This window comes from Hemicordylus capensis, chromosome 3, assembly GCF_027244095.1.
Source record: "Hemicordylus capensis ecotype Gifberg chromosome 3, rHemCap1.1.pri, whole genome shotgun sequence".
NCBI lineage: Eukaryota > Metazoa > Chordata > Lepidosauria > Squamata > Cordylidae > Hemicordylus > Hemicordylus capensis.
The window spans coordinates 148,631,390-148,650,687 of NC_069659.1; the positions used below are offsets into that span (position 1 = coordinate 148,631,390).

The following is a 19,298-nucleotide window of genomic DNA, read 5'->3' on the forward strand; positions in this document are numbered from 1 at the left end:
TTGCACAGAAGAATGAAACTGACTTCTCTCTTTCACTTTTTTAACCTCCACTGCCTGTTTTGCAGTGATGGTGCTCTCTCAGTAGAGGGCAGCTGCCATTATTTTCCCAAAAGGTTCTCTCAGGACAACACAGTATCATAATAGCGTGATTTTAGGGGTGCTTGGGTAGTGGAGGAACAGTGGTGCCAGTTGCCAGATGGAGAACCACTGGTAAAATCACCATTTCACTCTTGTTCTTCCTCATCAAGTTGCCCAAATACAGTGGAGGGGATGAATTGCAGGGGGTGGGGGTGCCATCCCTGTGCTTATTTACTTTAAGTAATTTGTACCCTGCCTTTCAACTTAATGATCTATATCCTTACAAATAGATTTAACTAACACAATGGAAACATGAGTAGAATAAAATGAAGCAGCATATATCGGCATTGGCAAATTGAGGCTGAATGCAAGCAAGATGGAGGTACTTGTGAGGAGTCATAACTCAAGACATGGGTTAATGTTGCCTGTTCTGGAAGGGGGTTGAACTCTTCCAGAAGGAACAGGTATGTAGTCTGGGAGTACTTCTTGACCCAGACGTCTCTCAGGTTGAGGCAGCAGCCAGAGGTGTGTTTTTATCAGTTTTGACTGATACACCAGCTATGGCCATCTTTGGAGGAGAACAACCTAAAAACAGTGGCACATATGCTGGTAGCCAGGTTGATTTCCAAGACAACTTGAAGAGATCCCTATTACTCTTACTTTTAAAAATGACACTGGCTGCCCATACACTTCTAGGCAAAATATAAAGTGCTGTTAAGCCCTAATCGACCTGGGTTTTCTGCTTCAAGATTCCCACCATTTAATAAGATCCTTTGGAGAGATCCACTTGTGGTTACTACCAGCTTGTCTAGTGGTGATTCAGGGTTGGGTCTTTTCTCTAGCCATTCTGAGCCTTTGGAATGAACTCGTTGTTGTAAGAGCTAAAAGCTCTCAAGATGCAATTATTTAACCAAGCCTTTGATCAGCTGTAAGTTAGTTTTTTACTCTTGTCTTTAAAATTAGTTTTAACTATTTTGATTGCTTGGTTTTAACTGTGACTTTATTGTTTTTATTATTTTTGTAACCCATAAAATACTTGTTCTTGGAGGTACAGAAATATAAAGAAACAAATAATACAGCAATACAGTAAAAGTAGGAATGATGAAAAGATAAAATAATTACAATAATAAAATGACAGCTACAATTAAACAAAAATGCAGGTGAACCCCATTATCCACGGGGGTTCTGCTCTCTGCTAGAAGTACAGATTATGGAATCAAGGATAATGGCATTAAGGGAATGGGAATGGGGTTAGGTTTCTGGAGGCTGGGAAAATGGCAAAAATTGGTGAAAACGTCCTCCCAAAAAGAGGGGAAAGTGCCCTGCCATGGTCCATGGGTCTCCAGCTGTCCAGGAATGCCCACCTCCCAAGTCCCCAATTTTTCTGCAAAAAATCATGGGGAAAATGTGGGTATTTCCCCTTTAAAAATGAGCCACAAAATGGCTCCTTTTCTAAAAATGGTGGCTGGAAAAACGTGAAATTAACCATTAAAACAAAACAAAACACCCACCCAGAAATGCTGAGGTCAGGTGTCAGTTACCAGAACGCAGAACCACGAATAGTAAGGTTTGCTTGTAACATGGAATAGAAGGATCCTAATTACTATTAAAGTAATTAATGAGTTATCCGCATGGACTTTGCCTGGCAGCTAAAAAAAATAAGGCAGTTCACTTTTTATACTTTAGATTGCAACCCTAAATGCACTTACTAGGGAGTAAATCCCAATGAATACAGCGCAACTTATTTCTGAGTAAACATGCATTCAGTTACACTGTTACATAGGATTACATCTTTAGTTCTTTAAACATTTAACCCTAACTATCCTAGCACCCTTTTGGACTCATTTAATCTCTACTAGTATTCATTCTATGTGGACTTCTTTATATTTCAAATGTCCTCTGAACCTCTTGAAGGGACTCTAGAGCCTCTGTAGGATTTCTGGGCATTTGCTGCTTTTATTCTCTACTTCATATTTCTCAAAACTGATAGTGCTGTGGTCGCTGTTTTCTAGTGGATCAACAACATTTAAAATTTCCACCAGATTCTGGATAAAAATCAAGAGACTTCTCTCCTCTTACATGTATTCTCTTTTAAAATCAAAACAGCCTGTTAATTTTTAGAGGAACCTGGATTAAATTGATCCCAGATAGGAAGAGGTTTTTAGGAATGGATGTTCAGCCAAGCCTGCAACCCACATTTCTCTTCTACAATGATTTCTATGGACCATAAAATAAATATATGAGTTGCATAGGCTCACACTGCAAATTTAATCTCATTCTGTAAACTAGATTATTTTATATAAAATGACAAACACTTGTGGGCATATAGCTTTTGGAACAGGAATAAAATGCTTGCTGAAAATCTTTGGCATACATTAAACTTTTGACCATCTGGTGAGGGTGGCAGACTGCCTTTCCACAATATGGTGTCCCAGTTTAAACTAGATTGAGGTGCCAACCAAAAATGAGTTCCATTCTCTGACAGGAGATCGTGGTGGGAAGCAGCATAGTTGCTGAGAGTGTGCTTCGTTAAAGTGATTAACATATTTGGCGTACATGTATCTTTGTAGTAATAATTGGCACTTACTTGTTGATTTACATTTTTGAAGCTAATTGATTGAAATTCAAAAACTAAATTGATTATTTGATGGTGCTGTAACATATATTCAGTTTTCATGGTGCCTGGTTTGAATGATGCCGGCACTGGAGGCAATACTGAAGAATGTGCGCACACAAAGCATTTTTTAAAAATGCAAAACAAAAATGCTCTTGTTCTCTCAAGAGCTGGCCGTAAACAAATAAAGTTCCCTTGGTGTGCCCATTAAACGCTGGTTTATATTGCAGGAGGAGCTGCTAAAAACAGGAACGCTAGTTTTGAAGGAGAAATGTGGTTCCTTTTTGTGATCTACTCTCTCAAGGAGCTACTATTTAGGATGAACTGAAGGGATTCTAATTGAGGCACTATATCTACCAGATGATATCCCTGTAGATGTTATCTGGCAGTTCCCTGCTCAATTCCTGCTTTACTCTGCCACCACTATCATTGAATACAGTTCTCTGCATGATTCAGGGTCATCTTGTGTCTTCTTCTTCCTATATCAATTACAGCCATTGACATAGATGGTGAGAATCTTGAGGTGGTTTTAGCACTGACAAAAAGAAAGGCTTTGTGATTTTATGCACGATAACAGTATTAACATAGCCTGAAGTTAGTGTTTTAAGGAAGCAATAGCAGTACAGATTATTTCCATGTAGATCCCCAATCCTTTCCTTGGATGATTCTTCCTGTATGTTTTTATGCTAGCATGATACTTGACTACAAATACATGAGCATCACAATTGGGAAAGGATTGGTACTTCTGAGTGACAGATTGTTGGAGTTCCATTATCAGATACTTGACTACATATACATGATACTTGACTACAAATACATGAGCCTCACAATTGGGAAAGGATTGGTATTTCTGAGTGACAGATTGTTGGAGTTCCATTATCAGATGTCCCATCTTAAAAAATAAAAATAAAAATCAAGAGCTAGGGGACAGCATACTGGATCGGGACTACAGTGCAGGGCACAGGAGGGGTTAACCCATTTCCCTCTTGTTTCCGCCTGCAGTAATTCTCAACCCCACTGATATTTGCCCTATTAGGAGAAACAGGTTGTGATGGGAAAGATATTTAAAACTGTTCCTTCTGTACCACAATTTTGACTCAATTCAGGGTCCTTATGGCTGCTTTTAAGAGATGGGATATCCTATCACAGATCTCCAGCGTCCCACCTAGTCTTGTCAGAGTGTTGAATTCTACATAAATATTCTCCTCATAATTGCTGAAAGAACCATGTGTGTTGTACTTGGGTATCCAAACCTGAGCATAGAATGTATGGTATTTGGGCTTTGAGACAGCAAATGAAACAGAACCTTTTTCTAAAACTATAATGTGAAGGAGGGAAAGTATGTGGCATGAATAGGCTTTAGAAAATCCCTATTAGGTACTGGGCAAACAGCTTGTTTTACTTGCCGTGCTTTAGTGTATAAAGATCTCTTTGAAATATCTGGTAGATCATGAAAGCAATGAGCAAAATATCCTTATTTTATAAAAAGTCGGTATTGTGTTCTCGCTGCTGCAGAACTGTTCAGTTTTCTAATGGAATTTTTTGTGTATTAATATTAGACAGTAATTTATTAACAGAATGAAAATGTCTACGTGAATCTGTCCAGTTGCAAGATTTCAACAAAGAAATAACAGACCACTTTTTCTCCACCCTAAACATTCCAAAAATAATTGGCAAAGACAGAAATTAGGATGATAAATCTTCTTCATATTGGTCTCAAGTTAGTTCAGAAAACTGGTATGAGACATTGGTTTATTTCCTTTATGTCCTGCTTTTAAACTGACAGATAAAGAAGGAACACAGTTTTCTACAGCCTGGGTCTTGCTGAGTGTTTTCCTGGGTGCTCTGGCCATGCTGTGCAAAGAACAAGGAATTACGATACTGGTAAGATTTCTTATACCTGTTAAAGCGTGACCGTTTCTTATTTTGCTGAACACTAATTCAACGTTGACTAAAACCTCTTCAGATGGCAAAATATGTCTTTCCTTTGGCTGTGCTCATCACGTAGTCTTCTCTTAGAAAATGGTGACAAACTCTTATATTAAACAAAACAATTCCTGACAAGCTTGTGTGTCCTCCTTCTTTGTCCTCTTTCTTTGCTTCTAGTAGGCCTGTGCATTTTAAAAAATGCAGCCATTTTGAGATCAGCTGTAGCAGGAATTACATGGTGTTGTACAAGTTCAAAACTTCAGTCTTCCATGCTGTCATTTTATAGTGTTTGCCGCAACATGTATTATACTTCCTTCTCCCATGTCACAGGAAGGCACAGCAAATCATTTAAACAAAAAAAGAGATTAAATTACAAAGACTCTTTTTCCTGTGCATTTCCTTGGTATTGCCAATTATTTCTGTTAGTATAAAGATTCTGGCTGACATCCGACTAACAAAGTGCTGGTGTTGCTAACACTGCTCTGGTAGTACAAGGGAGAGGTGATTTTCATCACTCTTCCCTCCCCCACCCCACCCGCCGAAGCCCACTGTGATGGCCAAAAATGTGTCCCTGAGGGCTGTGAGGATTAGGAAGTTGGTGTTATTCGGCAAGAGTCCTCAACACACACTCCTTGCAACAAAGAAAGAGTCTACCCAGCCATTTGGTGTACCAAACTCCTTGGCCTTGCTTCATCCACTGTTGCCAACTCAAAGGCATTGCTCCATTAAGAGTCCCTCCCCCTTCCAAGCTTTTCTTCTGTCTCTTAGAGGACAGAGAGGAGTGTAAGCTGGTCAACACATAGGAGAGTTCATAGGGAAGGAAACTTCTGCTCTAAGGAATGCTGTGTTCTTTAGCCAGAACTGGCCCTGTTTTTAGGCAAGGTGATGTAGCTTACCTTGGGCAACAGAATTTGTTAATCCCATAAAGGGAATCAAACTGTCAGTTGTTCATATTATTATTTATACCATTTGTATTTTCTGCATTTGATAGCAAGTTGTCTCCGGCCTATCCGTTTTGCTCAGGATGGCAGAGCCTTTGCAGCTCAATACGGAAGCAGCAGCTTGGGCACCACCCTCTTGTTTAGGGATCAGTTACTAGCCTTATGTGGTCAGGGAGTGGATAAAGACCAATCATTATTATATAACATGTCTGTCCTAAAAAGTAAGTATCCAGCCAATCTGTTGATTCCAGCCTCCCAATTTCCAAAGTGCAGGCATGGTTGTGCAAGAGCACAACTATTTGCTCTGCTCTCCCCTTTCTCCAGAAGCTTTCGAGATGGGGTGAGCATGTGCTTTTGCTAGAAGCACGTGCATGCTCTTAGAATGTCGGCCACAGGTTTTTGTGTGTGTTCTGTAACAGCTGTAGACTTGCCTCCCTGCAGTGATTCAGCTACTCACTGCCCCAGCATGGGACATGCAAACCTAAGCCACAATCCTGTGTACAGTTACTAACACAGCAGTTATAGTGAAGTCATTTGGACAGAGTTGTGTAAGGAATAATAGAACTCTGCCTCCTTGCTTTCGCAGATTGAAATGCACAATGTAGAATATATATTTTATTTTTTTAAAGAGAGAAATATGGCCCTCTCTCATCCTTGCCCCTTTTCATTCTTTCTCTATTTATATTTACACTCGTCTCTTTAGGGTTTGAATGCTCTCTTTGATGCTGTGGTAATGAACAAGCTCAATATATTGGATGTTGTTTTGAAGATACTACATAAAGACAAGTCACTGGAGGTAATTCCACTTAAGTATTGATTTAAAGAAATGCCACTATAATCTGTGTCCTCATATGGTTAACATCTTTATATATAATTCGCTAATGCATACCCGTGGCTAATCCCATGTGTGGCTGCTCTCGTAAGAGTTCGGAGAACTGCCAGATAGCCACGGGATGGGTGGGGTGGGGGAGAAAATGGTGGCGGCGGCAGCCAGCTAGTCGAAGAAAACGGCGGCTGATGGCCAGCCAGAAAGCGGTGCGCGGGTGGTAGAAGAAGCCGGCCAGCCAGCAAGCTGTGTGGGCGGGCCACCAAGAAGAAGCCAGCGGCTGGCCAGCCAGAAAGGGGCAGGCGGGAGAAGAAGCTGGCCAGCCAGCCAGAAAGTGGTGCAGGTGGCTGGGTGGGCGGGGGGAGAGAAAGAAAGGCGGCAAGGGAAGAAGGCGGTGGCAGGTGGGTGGGCTGGCCGGAGGCGCAGCTTCTCTGCGACTAGCCCAGCTAGCTTTAAATAATAGCTTTGGTAGCTTAATGTTCTAGAACAGCTTTACAGCAGCTTGAAGAAAAATATGCCCTTTGACCCAACTAGAGAAGAAATTAGGTTAACCATGATGATAGAACACTTTCTTCAAAATGTGGGTGTTGCTAACCGAAGCCACGCTAAGCTTCAGTAATGCAAGCACTTGACAGATCAGCTAAGTATTCTGGAACATTGCTCTGAATAGGAGTATGAATGCTACTAAAACTAGCTAATAGCCAGTTTGGGGAGGCTTCATTGCAAAATAACACAATTAGTACAGTCTTCTAAATTTGCTTTCCTTGTTGGGCAACATCTCTACTTCTGTCTTCCAATTTCCACCCCGCTCCCCACCACGCTTAAAACAGTTCTGGAGGGATTGCAACGACTGAATGCTGGTTCTTTCCTTCCCTCTTTAAAAGGAATAAGTGGATTGTGCTAGTTTCAGACTTGATATCTATTATTTTGCTTTTCGCCAGGAAAATTCTCGAAGTAGTTTACATAGAAAAAGAATAACACGAAGCCAGTTCTGCCTCCTCAAAGGGCACACAGTCTAAAATGAAATACAAGGTAGAAACCGGAATTACCACTGAAAGCATGCTGTGCTGAGATTAAATAAAGATAATTGCTTTCCCCCTGAAAGCAAGAGAATCACCACTTTGAAAGGTGCCTCTTTATCCAGTTAGCAGGGGGAGCATATATAGACTTGCATTTCTGGTTTTGTGTTTTATGCAATGCAGACCCATTGCCCTTTTGGTTTCCTGAAGCTCTAAAGCTCCTCTGCTGTCTCTCTCGCTGACCCTTAACCCTGTGCATTTTGGCTTTATCCACACTCCCCTCAGCTCTTCTTTTTCTTCAACTCCATGCAATGGTGTAGGGAGGCCAGCAGCAGCCCCAGTTCAGCCCACTGCCAGCGGCACCCCTAGCCACGCTCCCTGTGTCTGATATAAGCCTCGGTGAGGCACAGCATCTGGCGTCAGATTCAGGGGGTGTGGTTTCACTCGCAAATGGGGCCGTATGTTCTCATTGTGGCTGGGAGCAGCTCTCCCTGTTTTAAAAGGCAAGGAGACATGTTCCCGGCCAGGCTGGGAAGCCAGTGCTGGCTAAGCTTCTGAAAAACGAAGCCACACAGGAAAACAATGCCAGACGCAGGGGATGTGGCTGGGGCATGAGGTGGGGCCGCTAAGCGCAGCAGCTCGGGTTCTTTGAATCCCTTTGTGCAATAGTGGCTCCGCCCCTGACTCCATGCCTTTATCACCTCTGTTCCCTCAGATCCCTGCTTTTCATTCCGCTATATCCTGTTTCCTGCAGCCACCCTGCCAGCCAGCTAGTTGTCCATCATTTGTTTCTCTCTTCACCCCTCCCATCCTTCTCGGTGAGGAATATGTAATTCAGTAGTGGCTCATCCTAAAGAACTGGAGGGTGCCAAAGAATGCACAGCTGCCTCTGCTTCATGTTGGCTTGGGTTCGTCTGCTCTCTCCCACCCCACCTGAGAGCCGCACCAGCAGGCTGGCCGGTCTGCAAGGAGCATGGCTCTTGGGTGGGAGAGAGGAGCAACTCAAGCTGCTTCCTTTGGTGCCCCCCTGGTTCGTAGGATGAGTTGCTACTGATGTAATTGTCAAAATATATAAACAAGGTACCTTTTCATCATGCTTGATGTTAGGCAGGAGGCTGAAAGATCTTAGTTGTCAGGTTGAAGTTCAGAAATAAAAAGCTTGTGTGTCATGAATAGAACCTTCCTCCACCCAGTTAGGAAGAGTAGCTGCACCGGTACAGCAAGGAACAGCAGTTTTGCAGTCCTTCCTCGGGAAGCTCTATGTGCCACCCAAAAACAAGTCACTGAATTCTGTGTGTTCCTCGGAGACATATTTTCTGGTGGCACAGAGGATTTCCTGAAGGAGAGGGCATTAAAAATTGTTGCTTTCCTGATGCACTGGTGCAGTTTCTTGGGAAGTTGCTCTCACTTCACCGGTGCATCCTTGCTCTGTATGTCAGCCAGCACATTTTCAGGCTTCTGACCCTCAGGGACTCTTCCCACTCAGATTTCCAGACCTCAGCTTCCCACCCCTTGCTCTTCCTTTCTCTGTCTGCAGGACTCTGAGGGTTTTCCCCAGCTAAATTGATCTCCCTGTTTGCAGAGACTAGACCATGCTCTTGGAGTCATTCCTTGAACAGTTCTGTATTTTGGTTAACATTCTGTGACACCTTAGTAGCAATACCCTTGCCGCCCACAGTCTTGTGCTCAAAATAACTATAAATGGGTATTTTTCTGCCTTCTTTGGAACTGGGTTTTTGGAATCTGAAAACGTTTAATTTAGGATTACAAGAGAATACACCTCAATCCAGCCGTTTTGGATTGAGTATGCCACTTCAGTTCAGGGGGAAGCTCTTCATGCATGTATCATTGCACATCTGAAAATGTTTCCCTTTCACTGAAGTAAATTGTGAAACACACCCATGCAAGAGCTCTGCACGTGAATTTATTTATTTATTTGGGCTGGGAATAATGTTGTAGTTTTTAACAGTGGAATTCTTTGCTTCTCTTATTTTATTTTAAAGAGAATTAATTGGGACTTCAGTTGCCTCTGTCTGATCTTGATACCACATAATGTGGTATCGGAAACGCAGCTATTTGAATAGAATCTATATCCTATTTCTTAACTTGACCCCATCATCGATTTGTGATGGTAGAAGGCTTTCTAGACAAATGGCGTAGGGCTTAGTGTAGAGTCTGTAGTGTTGTGGGAAATGTATCTCTTTTTAGAAGATAAGAGACCTCTGAAGTATACAGAACTCACAGCAGCTAACTTGGGGAGGGAGTCTGATAATGTCAGGTAAGGAAAGCCCCACCCCGTCTGCAACCTTCTCAGGGTTCCAATCTCAGAGAGGATGTGGTATTTCAACTCATTTCCCTATAGAGATCAGGTAGCACAATCAGTATTTTATTTCACATAGCATTTTAACTCTGTTTGACTCTGAATTGCCTTCAGCACCAGTTGGGTCAAAGTTGGGATACCATTCAAAAATAATAAATTCCGTAGAACTGAAATGATTTTCACCAAACTTCTAAATGGGGTGAAACATCAAAGTTTGACATTTTAATTTGAAATCTTACCTCCGTACTTGAAGTGGAGTGCTTCAGTCTCTCTTGACTGACTAGTTGTTGTGCACTGGCAACTCTAAAATCACTGTCGGATATATCATCTGTCAAATGAAAAATATTATTTGGCATGTTGGAGTGGTATTTGGATCCCGTTTTTGACGTCCTCCATGTGACTGCTAAAATATGATGCTGGTGGCTATCAATATCTACTCACTATGATACATTCATAATTGCATAAATTAAGGATTGTTCGAACCGCAAGTATACTACTGCATCTAACTTGTTTTAGAAGTCTGTTTTGAGATGCACTCTGTTATGTATCTGAAGAAAGATGCCAGTAAAACTTTGCATCCTAACGAATTGGTAACTTGTCCTTTTTAATTTCAATGGGACTACTTTTATTTATTTTGCTAATGTCAGCTACTTATTTCAATAGGACCTGTTTCCAAATATGAATGCCGAGCATTGCAGCTGAAGTATTATGGCAATTCTTTTTGCAGTAGATGAACCAATGTGCAAATGAGATTGTTTTAGTATTGTATATATTTTTCTGCTGTTCCCTGTTGTGTCTGTAATACTACAAGATTGGGTGCTAATAATAAGAGGATATATTGAAGAATTTCATATCTGTATCCTATACTTTTTAATGAGTAGTATTGCTATAATGACACGTTTCACAAACTTTATGCAGCTCTCATGTGGTTTGCAGCTGTGGAACTTAATTTGAACCAGCATTCAAAATATACTGTCCCCGATTCCCTTATGAAGGAATCTTCCTCCAATTTTCCAGGCATGAAAACGGCAACAGAGCAGGGGAAAGACTTTGAGATTCCTCTTGTTTGTCAGAAATCTTGGGTTATGCTTTTGATTTTCTTTATAGTGTAAACTTTGCATCTTTTCCTGCTTTCTGTGCAGTTTGTTCTGCTTCTGATAATCATAGAAGGAGCAACAAACTATGTAAACATTCTCCACTGACTGCTGGGAACCTTACTCTTTGGCTTTTGAGATTGCTCATGTAGACTTTGAGATATCCGCAGCCGAAGGGACTAGAGATTTACTTTTAAAAAAACCCTTAAAAGGCCAATATTCTCAGGACACTGAATTCTGCAGCTAATGTGGCTGCTGCTTCTTTTCTTTTTTTGGTATTTGCTTGAAAATGTGGAATAAACACAGTCACCTTAAGTGGTGCAGTGGGGAAATGCTTGACTAACAAGCAGAAGGTTGCCCATTCGAATCCCCGCTGGTATGTTTCCCAGACTATGGGAAACACCTATATTGGGCAGCAGCGATATAGGAAGGTGCTGAAAGGCATCTCATATTGCATGGGAGGAGGCAATGGTAAACCCCTCCTGTATTCTGCCAAAAGAAAACCACAGGGCTCTGAGGGCGCCAAGAGTCAACACTGACTCGACGGCACACTTTACTTTTAAGGTTGCTCATAAGACTTGCTCCAAGCTTGGTGGAGGCTTTGTGACCCATGTAATGTTGTCTTACCTTATCTGGCCTAAATGGGAATCTTGGCCAATATTCCAAATAACTGTGCAGCAGTGCACTGGGACAAAGTGTTTTCTCAGCAGACTGCTTCCTTAGCTTCGCAGAGTTGATCACACAAGGGAAGGTGCAATTTTCACCAGTCTTTCTTTCCGCTGGAAGTGTCCCCTGTCACTTAGGTTCCTGTAATCAAGGAAGTAGTCCACTGGGTTTCCCAGTGCACACATCCACATTAAGTGAGGAGTTGGCCCCTATATCTTAAGTCAGGGTGGGCAAACCTGACTCTCCAACTGTTTTTGGACTACCACTCCTATAATTCCCAGCCACAGTAGCCAGTAGTCAGGGATTATGGGAGCCGTAGTTCAGCAACAGCTGGAGGGACAGGTTTGCCCAGCCCTCTCTTAAATAGTTACATGCCAAGTATTGCTTATTCTTGTTTCATTATGATAAGATGCACCTGCCAAACTTCTCTCCACCATGTGGCTGTTACAAACGCAGCAACCTTCTCTGGGTCAGAAGGAGGACCCTGGAGAAGAAACACCCTGTCTTTCCTATTACATTTTCTTTCACTCACTACAGCTTTAACATTTCATATGGCCTACAGCCATATTCTAGTTCCTAAGAGGAAAAAATAATTAATACCTGATGTTCCTCACCCCACCCCATTTTCTGTTTCTAGAGCCTAGTGGTGTTTAGAAAAGGACTTCTGTTTCGGGTAACTCTTCTGCTGTCTGGAGGAGCTGCCATGCTGTATGTACGCTGGCGAATCATGGGCACCGGACCACCAGCTTTTACTGAAGTGGATAACCCAGCTTCATTTGCAGATAGTATGTTTGTGAGGGTAAGCTGCAACATTGGTTTTCTGAAAAATTAATTTTTAAAAGGAACAGCTTAGTGGTAGAGCAAATACTGCATATGTCCAGATTCAGTCTCTGGCAACTTTTATTATAAGATCCCAGGTAGCAATCCTGAGAAGGAGTTTTGCCTGATACCTTGGAGACTAATTGACCTGGCCAATTAGAGTAGCCAGGATGGCTACTCTAGATGGGACAGTGATCTGACTAGATAGAAGGCTCCCTTTTATGTTCGTATACAGAACCTCAAGGAAAGTATGCTTTCCTAACGTTATTGTGTTAAATCTTGTAATAGTCACTTCTGCAGGGATGGGGGAGGGCTTTTCTCTTTGTGAAATAAGATTGCTATTGGATAGGTCTTATGTGCACTTGGACTACACTCCAGTGGGTGCTACTAGGACTTTTGCACTGCTGGCTTTTGCTGTGGGTTTGGCTGTCAGTTCTTCAGCTTCTGTAGCTGACAGTGGGCATTGCCTGGGTGTGTAGTTTTCCCGGATCAAAATCTACATTGTATGGCCTAACATCCAAATGTCTTGTAGTAGATCCAGAATTTTCAGATAACTGAGATTTTGATAACTGGCTGCACTTTTCACGCTGATATTGTGCATAGACAGTATAGAGAATTTAGCCAAGTAGACATTTTGAGACACTAAGATAAGATTAATTGCATTTAATTAGACTGTAGAATCTTCAAGTTAGTAGACTTTTATTATAAAATAAACAGACACTTTAAGGAGGCTTTAAACTTCCAAAATCTAAAAAAAGTAGTAATAACATTTGTTTCTCCCCCTCCTTTATCCTAACATCCACTTAAGTTCAGTATGAAGTAAATGTTTGTTTTTCCTTTGACTGACAGGCTATAAACTATAATTACTACTATTCGTTGAATGCATGGTTGCTGCTGTGTCCCTGGTGGCTGTGTTTTGATTGGTCAATGGGCTGCGTGCCCCTTATTAAATCAGTCAGTGACTGGAGAATAATTGCACTAGCAGTTCTTTGGTTCTGCCTAATTGCTCTGATATGCCAAGCCTTGTGCTCAGAAGACAGCCAGAAGAGAAGGTAAAAGACATTGTTGAATTTTAAATTTCTCACTGGGTTGTACGTATTTTCTTGAAGCTAGCATCCTCTTTTTTTTTTTTTTAATGAATCATAGAAGTCAATATACCTTAGCAAATGTGGTTCAAATAAATATTTATAGCTCTGACTACATGCTTTTCCCAATTTGGTGCCATCATTTTTACACTGACTATGGGGAGGCAAACTTGTAAAAAGGAGGTATGGATGGTTGCTTTATCTTCTTCCCGAAATGGCATTTTCAGATGCTTAACTCTATAGGGGGTAAAAAGTAATTTGTGGTCAGAACAAAGTGTAATTGATGTATGTTGTTTTCCTTCACCTCTTTCAACAATGTTTCTTTTGTAAAAATAATAAAAGAACTAAGAAAGAACTTTTTAAAAAGATATGTTGGTTCTGGCTGTTCGTTAAAAAATAAAATGCTGTACCAGTATTTACTCTTATCAGTAAACAGATACAGAGGAAATAATGGTCAGAAAACCTGTGATTTTACAAAAATGAAAGTTGCTGTAAGAGAGTGAGTAGCAAATAATAACTTCTGAGAATACATTATAGGAGGCTATTCCCAGAATTGGCAAAAATCGGGGTATGGAAGCCTAGCCCCATTTCTCCCAATCGTGAGTAGCAATGGGAGCTACACAGCTCCTGGCGGCAGCTAGCCCGTTGACGGAGCCCCCCACTAAACCTGGGTTTGGGGTGTGAGAGCACCCGAAAAGCTGGTTCCTTGATTGTGTGTTGTTGCAGCGCGACTCCACACCGCACCAACTCACTAGCGCAGTATCCTTTGGGATTTCCGGGGGCCAGCAGGCTCCCGAACCCCGCTATCCCAACCAGCTCTGTGATGGAGCCGGTAATTGTTATTGGGCGGCTGATCCAGCTGCCCAGAGAGGGATCCCTGATTGTCTTATGGGAGAGCAGATCAAACCTGCTCTCTTCGCAACCCCACTTTCGGCTCTTCATGCTGCTCGTGTGAAGAGCCTTTATGTGTACTTCTGGCATCCTTGACTAGACAAAATAATTATTGTATCCAACAATTGGTCCAGCACATGCATTTATTTTGTTTTGCTTTAAAATTTTCAAATACGTTATCCAGTAGTGTGTTTTGAATGTTGAAAGCATATTGCATACATTATTTCTGTAATCTTATGACAACCCTGTAAGTTGCATTATCTCCATATTGGAAGCGAAAGGGAGGCTGAGATAATGTGACTTGCCTAAGATGTGATATTTGAACTGGGGACGTCATGGGTCACCCTCTTAGCCACTGCACTGTACCAGATCTTGTTGTCTTGTTTGTGTACTGGTGTGATTACACATTCTGGAGTTTTCTTGACTCAAAACACCTTAAATCTACCACCCCCATGCGCACGCACACACACACACACACACACACACACACACACACACACACACACACACACACTTTTTACTGGCAGATATGGTGAGAAGCCATGAAAATATTTGCCATACAAAGTTCTGGTTATTACCTTTAAAGCCCTGAACGGCTTGGGTCCGAGATATCTTACAGAGCGCCTTCTTCTACATGATCCCCACCGCACATTAAGGTCATCTGAGGAGGTCCTTCTCCAGTTACCACCGGTTCGTTTGGTGGCGACTCTGAGGCGGGCCTTCTCTGTAGCTGCTCCCGGGCTGTGGAATGCACTCCCAGCAGAAATTTGCAGTCTTAATTCCTTACTGACCTTCAAGAGAGCCCTTAAAACCCGTCTATTTGGCGTGGCCTTTCAGGCTTTTTAATTAGTTTTAATTATTTTAATGCTAACCTGGTTTTCAGGGTTTTAATTGTTTTTTAAGATGTTTTAATTGTTATTGGTTTTAATGGTTTCTGTTTTAATTGTAAACAGCCCTGAGCCATTTCGGAAGGGTGGTATAAAAATCAAATAAATAAAATAAAATAAATAAATATCTGGGTGACTTGGTAGATCAGCAAAGGTTTTTGACCCCTAATAATTCAAGGGTAGCAGTTTAAAAAAAAAAGGCTCTGCCTATGGCTGGCCTTGTGTTCTCTCTCAGCTGCTGTGCTCCTTATCTGTACAGCAGAAATATTAATTTGTTTGTCTTTGATCGGGTCTCTGCAGGTTTCCCCAGTGTCTGACTCATGGTATACAGTAGTTAACTGGCTCCACTCCTTGAGTCACCATTTTGCACCTGGCTCCAATTTGGGGACCTTGGAGTTTTAGTAAAACCCAGCCAACCCCACAAGCCTGAAGTCTACCCACTCTTTGCTTATGGTCACAGAGCAGAAAAATCTTCTATAAAGGCCTGGTGGTGAGAGATCACAGAGTCTAGCAGTGGGGAAATAGCAGCTATACTGCAAAGGCTTTTGCTGAGATTGAAAGCTTCATGCTGCACAGAAACCTTTCATGCCCTTCAGTATTTGCCATTATGTTCACCAAGCATTTCTCTTCTCCTAGAAAATAACCAGGAGCGCCTCATGCCCAATTTGAAGCATTTGAATTGAGTCTGTTATGGATCTCCAGGACTGTTGCATGACAAGCATAGTATTTGCATACCCTGTTTTGAATTGCTTAGGGTCCCTTCAACCTCCCCTTGGAGTTGGGAGCTGCAGCACCATGGCTCCTTCGCATACTGCTTGGTAATGTTGGAAGATCAAGGTCACATAGAGGGGCCCGTGGAGCAGTTCTTTTCTCCAGCAGCATTGCCCCTTCTTGGAACCAGAGCAACACTGGCATGAAAAGGAACTTCAGAGTGGACAACTCTCACATTGCTTTGGACTTTGAATGTTACTGAACAATATTAGAAGGGCCCTTGCTGCAGCAGCTCCATAATATATTATGGATATATTAAAATTAACATAATAAAAACACTGTCATAAAGAATTTTTTTTTGTTCATCCTTCTTCTGCTTTGCAGAATCCTGACACTGGGATTGGGATTTCTCATTATTCCTTTTCTTCCGGCAAGTAACCTCTTCTTTCGAGTAGGATTTGTTGTTGCAGAAAGAGTAACCTACCTCCCCAGTATTGGCTATTGCATGCTGATTACGTATGGATTCAGTCTATTGAGCAAACAAGCTAAGAAAAAGGTACTAACAAAAGCAATTCCTATCATGGACAACAAAAGAGCTTTACAGCAGTGGTCTTTAACATGTGTCTCCTTTCTCCAAGAAATTGCTTGTTGCTGCTCTGCTTGGCCTCTTGTTGATCAACATCTGGCGTTGTATTATCCGCAGTAACCAGTGGAGATCTGAAGAACAACTTTTTCGGAGTGCTTTGTCTGTATGTCCACTGAATGCCAAAGTAAGTTTTAAAAAATGCTTCTTATGACACGAATAATACATTGCAGTTCAGCTTCTCATTCCTGGCATCAGTACAATTGCATTTCGTTACCGGAGTTATTATCTGTCAGTTCATATTTCTTTTTCAATGAAAAAAAACAACACATTGAGTAAAGATCAACTTATTCAATTGTGCATATGAAGTCTTTAGTAAGAAATGTAAGCAGGCTGTAATCAGAAATAAAGTTGTGGGAGCAAAACCTTACTCCTCTACCCCAGACACTGGTAAACCCAGAGTCTGGAACTGTAGGCTTCAGTTGTAAGATGGCTTGTTTGCTTTGTCCATTAATGAAGGTTGGGGATTGGTTGGTTCAGTTCCCAGTGGTTCTCACTATCTGCATAGTCCCATCCCATCACCCGTATAGCCCCACTGTGGTTGTCATGTTTTTATCATGTTAGTGTGACAAAAAGATGGAACTTTGTTCCAATCAACTAGCTTTTATATATAAATGATTACAATCACTTTCAATCAGTCCTTCACAACCCTTATCCTGCGAATCTCTGCAATAATCCTGTGACAGAAATCCTAATAGCTTCTATTTTATGGAATGGAAAATCTGTGTTGTTCAGAGTTGCCAAAATTTACCCAGCTTGTCTGTGATTCAGTAGGAATCTCGCTTGGGCATTGGACAGTTGCAGTAAAGAAAGAAGACACTTCACATTTTAAGGCTGAAGTAAGGCACCTTACTTGTGGAGAGCAGGGTATAGAGAAAAATTATAATCCTTTGCTTTCCAGTTTACTTTCTCCCATGCATGCCCCAACCCAGCCAGTGATTCATGCCAAGCAGAGAAGCTTCCTTGCTCTGGTTTCTGTTTCCACTTCTCCTGAGAATAGCCTTTCCAGCCAGGATAGTGGATGCTCTTAGGTAGCTGTTGGATGAGAGTGCTTCTCTCCCTACGTCTCAAGCATGTAGTATTGCAGCCTTAGACTGTGATCCTCTTTCAATTACACTCATTGCTTAAAGAATCAATGGAGCTATCAGATGCCTAACTGTTGCAGCATTAGAGCTGAGACTTGCTTACCATTTTAGTATTTATTTTTCTGTCTTTGTTTCCAAGTGTTTCATTTGTTTGCTATGGTGGCATAAATATGCTGTTATTTTAATGGTCAGGAGCAAACATAGTCACTGGATTAATCAATGATATCCTTTACCAACAGAACTACAGAGTCTTTGTTACTGGCTTAGAGGAAGGGCACCAGGCCAAAATTTACTAACTAGAGTAAATTTATGACAGACACACCAATTAACAAAACAGTCTTCCATGCTAAAATGCTACAGACATGTTGTTTCCTACATTTATAGCTCTGCTTTCAGACCGTGTCATCGAGAACAGCAGTAACGGTATAGAATCATCAGTGTGCATGGCACTTTAGAAAAAGGTCCCTGTGCTGAAGACCTTTAAGTGAAAATGTGAAGTTAAAATTGTGGTAGAGCCACATGCTTTGCATACAGGAGGTCTCAGATTCAGTCCCTGGCATCTTCTGGTAGGGCTAGGAAAGACCCCTGTTCGAAACCCCAAAGAGTTGCTGCCAATCAAAATAGACCAGAAGTATTCAAACTACTTTTCTTGTGACCCCTTGAAGATAAGCACTTATCCTCATGATCCAAAATTATCATTTACTCACATAAGAATCTTCATAAAGTCCTGGTATCTCAGGTTGAGGCAGTGGCCAGGAATGCGTTTATAGCTTCAGTTGATATGCCAGCTATGTCCATTTCTTGAGATAAATGGCCTTAATTCTTATTTATTTATCTGATTTATATACCGCTCCTCCAGAAATGGCTCAGGGCATCTAAAACAGTGGTGCGTATGCTGGTAACATTTAGGTGTGAATACTGCAATGTGCTCTACGTTGGGCTGCCTTTGTACGTAGTCTGGAAACTGCAATTGGTGCAGAATGTGGCAGACAGGTTGATCTCTGGGGTTACCCAAAGAACTCATATTGCATCCATTTTAAAAGAACACACTGGCTGAAAATAAGCGTCCAGACAAAATACAAAGTGCTGGTTATTACCTATAAAGCCCTGAATGGCTTGGTCCAAGATATCTAAGAGAACACCTCTGCCTTCATGAACCCCACCATCTATTAAGATCACCAGGGGAGGTTCAGTTGTGGTTGTCACCAGCTTGCTTGGTGGCGACTCAAAACTGGGCCTTTTCTAGGGTTGCCCTGGGATTTTAGAATGTACTTCCTAACAAATTTAGGGCCTCCCCTTCTCTGGATGTTTTTAAGAAAAATCTGAAGACATACCTTTTTAATCAGGCTTTTAATCTGTAGTTCTAAAGTTTTTAGAGTCTTTATTTATATTTTAAATTCATTTAATTATGTTAATGTTTCTGTTGTTTACATTTTTAAATTGTAAACTTTACTATTCAAATTGTAGTTTAATTTACAACTTACAACTGAAATTGTAAATTTAAATCTTGCCTGGAGATTTTTATATGGGGTAGTACAGAAACGTGTTAAATAAATAAAATAAAGTCACAGTAGGGTAGGACATTCTAGGGTTTATTGATTGCATTTCACAGTTTGTCTCTCTAGAGCAGTGAGCAGGGAAAACATTCTCATCAGTTGACTGGCTGCATTCAAAACGGCTATATTGCAGG

The 19,298-nt window shown here is 41.4% G+C and overlaps 1 protein-coding gene and 1 long non-coding RNA gene across 5 annotated transcripts in view; one reads left to right on the forward strand and one right to left on the reverse strand.

Annotated features, from left to right (window-relative positions):
* TMTC4 (transmembrane O-mannosyltransferase targeting cadherins 4) overlaps positions 1 to 19,298 on the forward strand; it is a 64,826-nt gene that overhangs the window by 26,164 nt on the left and 19,364 nt on the right. For all 3 annotated transcript variants that reach the window (XM_053305782.1, XM_053305783.1, XM_053305784.1), the window contains 6 exons: positions 4,479 to 4,576; positions 6,266 to 6,358; positions 12,125 to 12,286; positions 13,156 to 13,358; positions 16,265 to 16,436; positions 16,519 to 16,650. In XM_053305782.1, the coding sequence (XP_053161757.1) occupies positions 4,479 to 4,576; positions 6,266 to 6,358; positions 12,125 to 12,286; positions 13,156 to 13,358; positions 16,265 to 16,436; positions 16,519 to 16,650 (860 nt within the window). The remainder of the gene's footprint in view (positions 1 to 4,478; positions 4,577 to 6,265; positions 6,359 to 12,124; positions 12,287 to 13,155; positions 13,359 to 16,264; positions 16,437 to 16,518; positions 16,651 to 19,298) is intronic.
* LOC128349464 (uncharacterized) overlaps positions 1,061 to 19,298 on the reverse strand; it is a 41,435-nt gene continuing 23,197 nt past the window's right edge. Inside the window, exons 1-2 of one of the 2 annotated variants that reach the window (XR_008318821.1) lie at positions 11,449 to 11,649; positions 1,061 to 10,055 (exon numbers count right to left, since the gene is read on the reverse strand). This is a non-coding gene — a long non-coding RNA (uncharacterized LOC128349464). Of the gene's footprint in view, positions 10,056 to 11,448; positions 11,650 to 19,298 lie in introns of those variants that run through there. The other variant, XR_008318820.1, reaches the window with a different exon arrangement.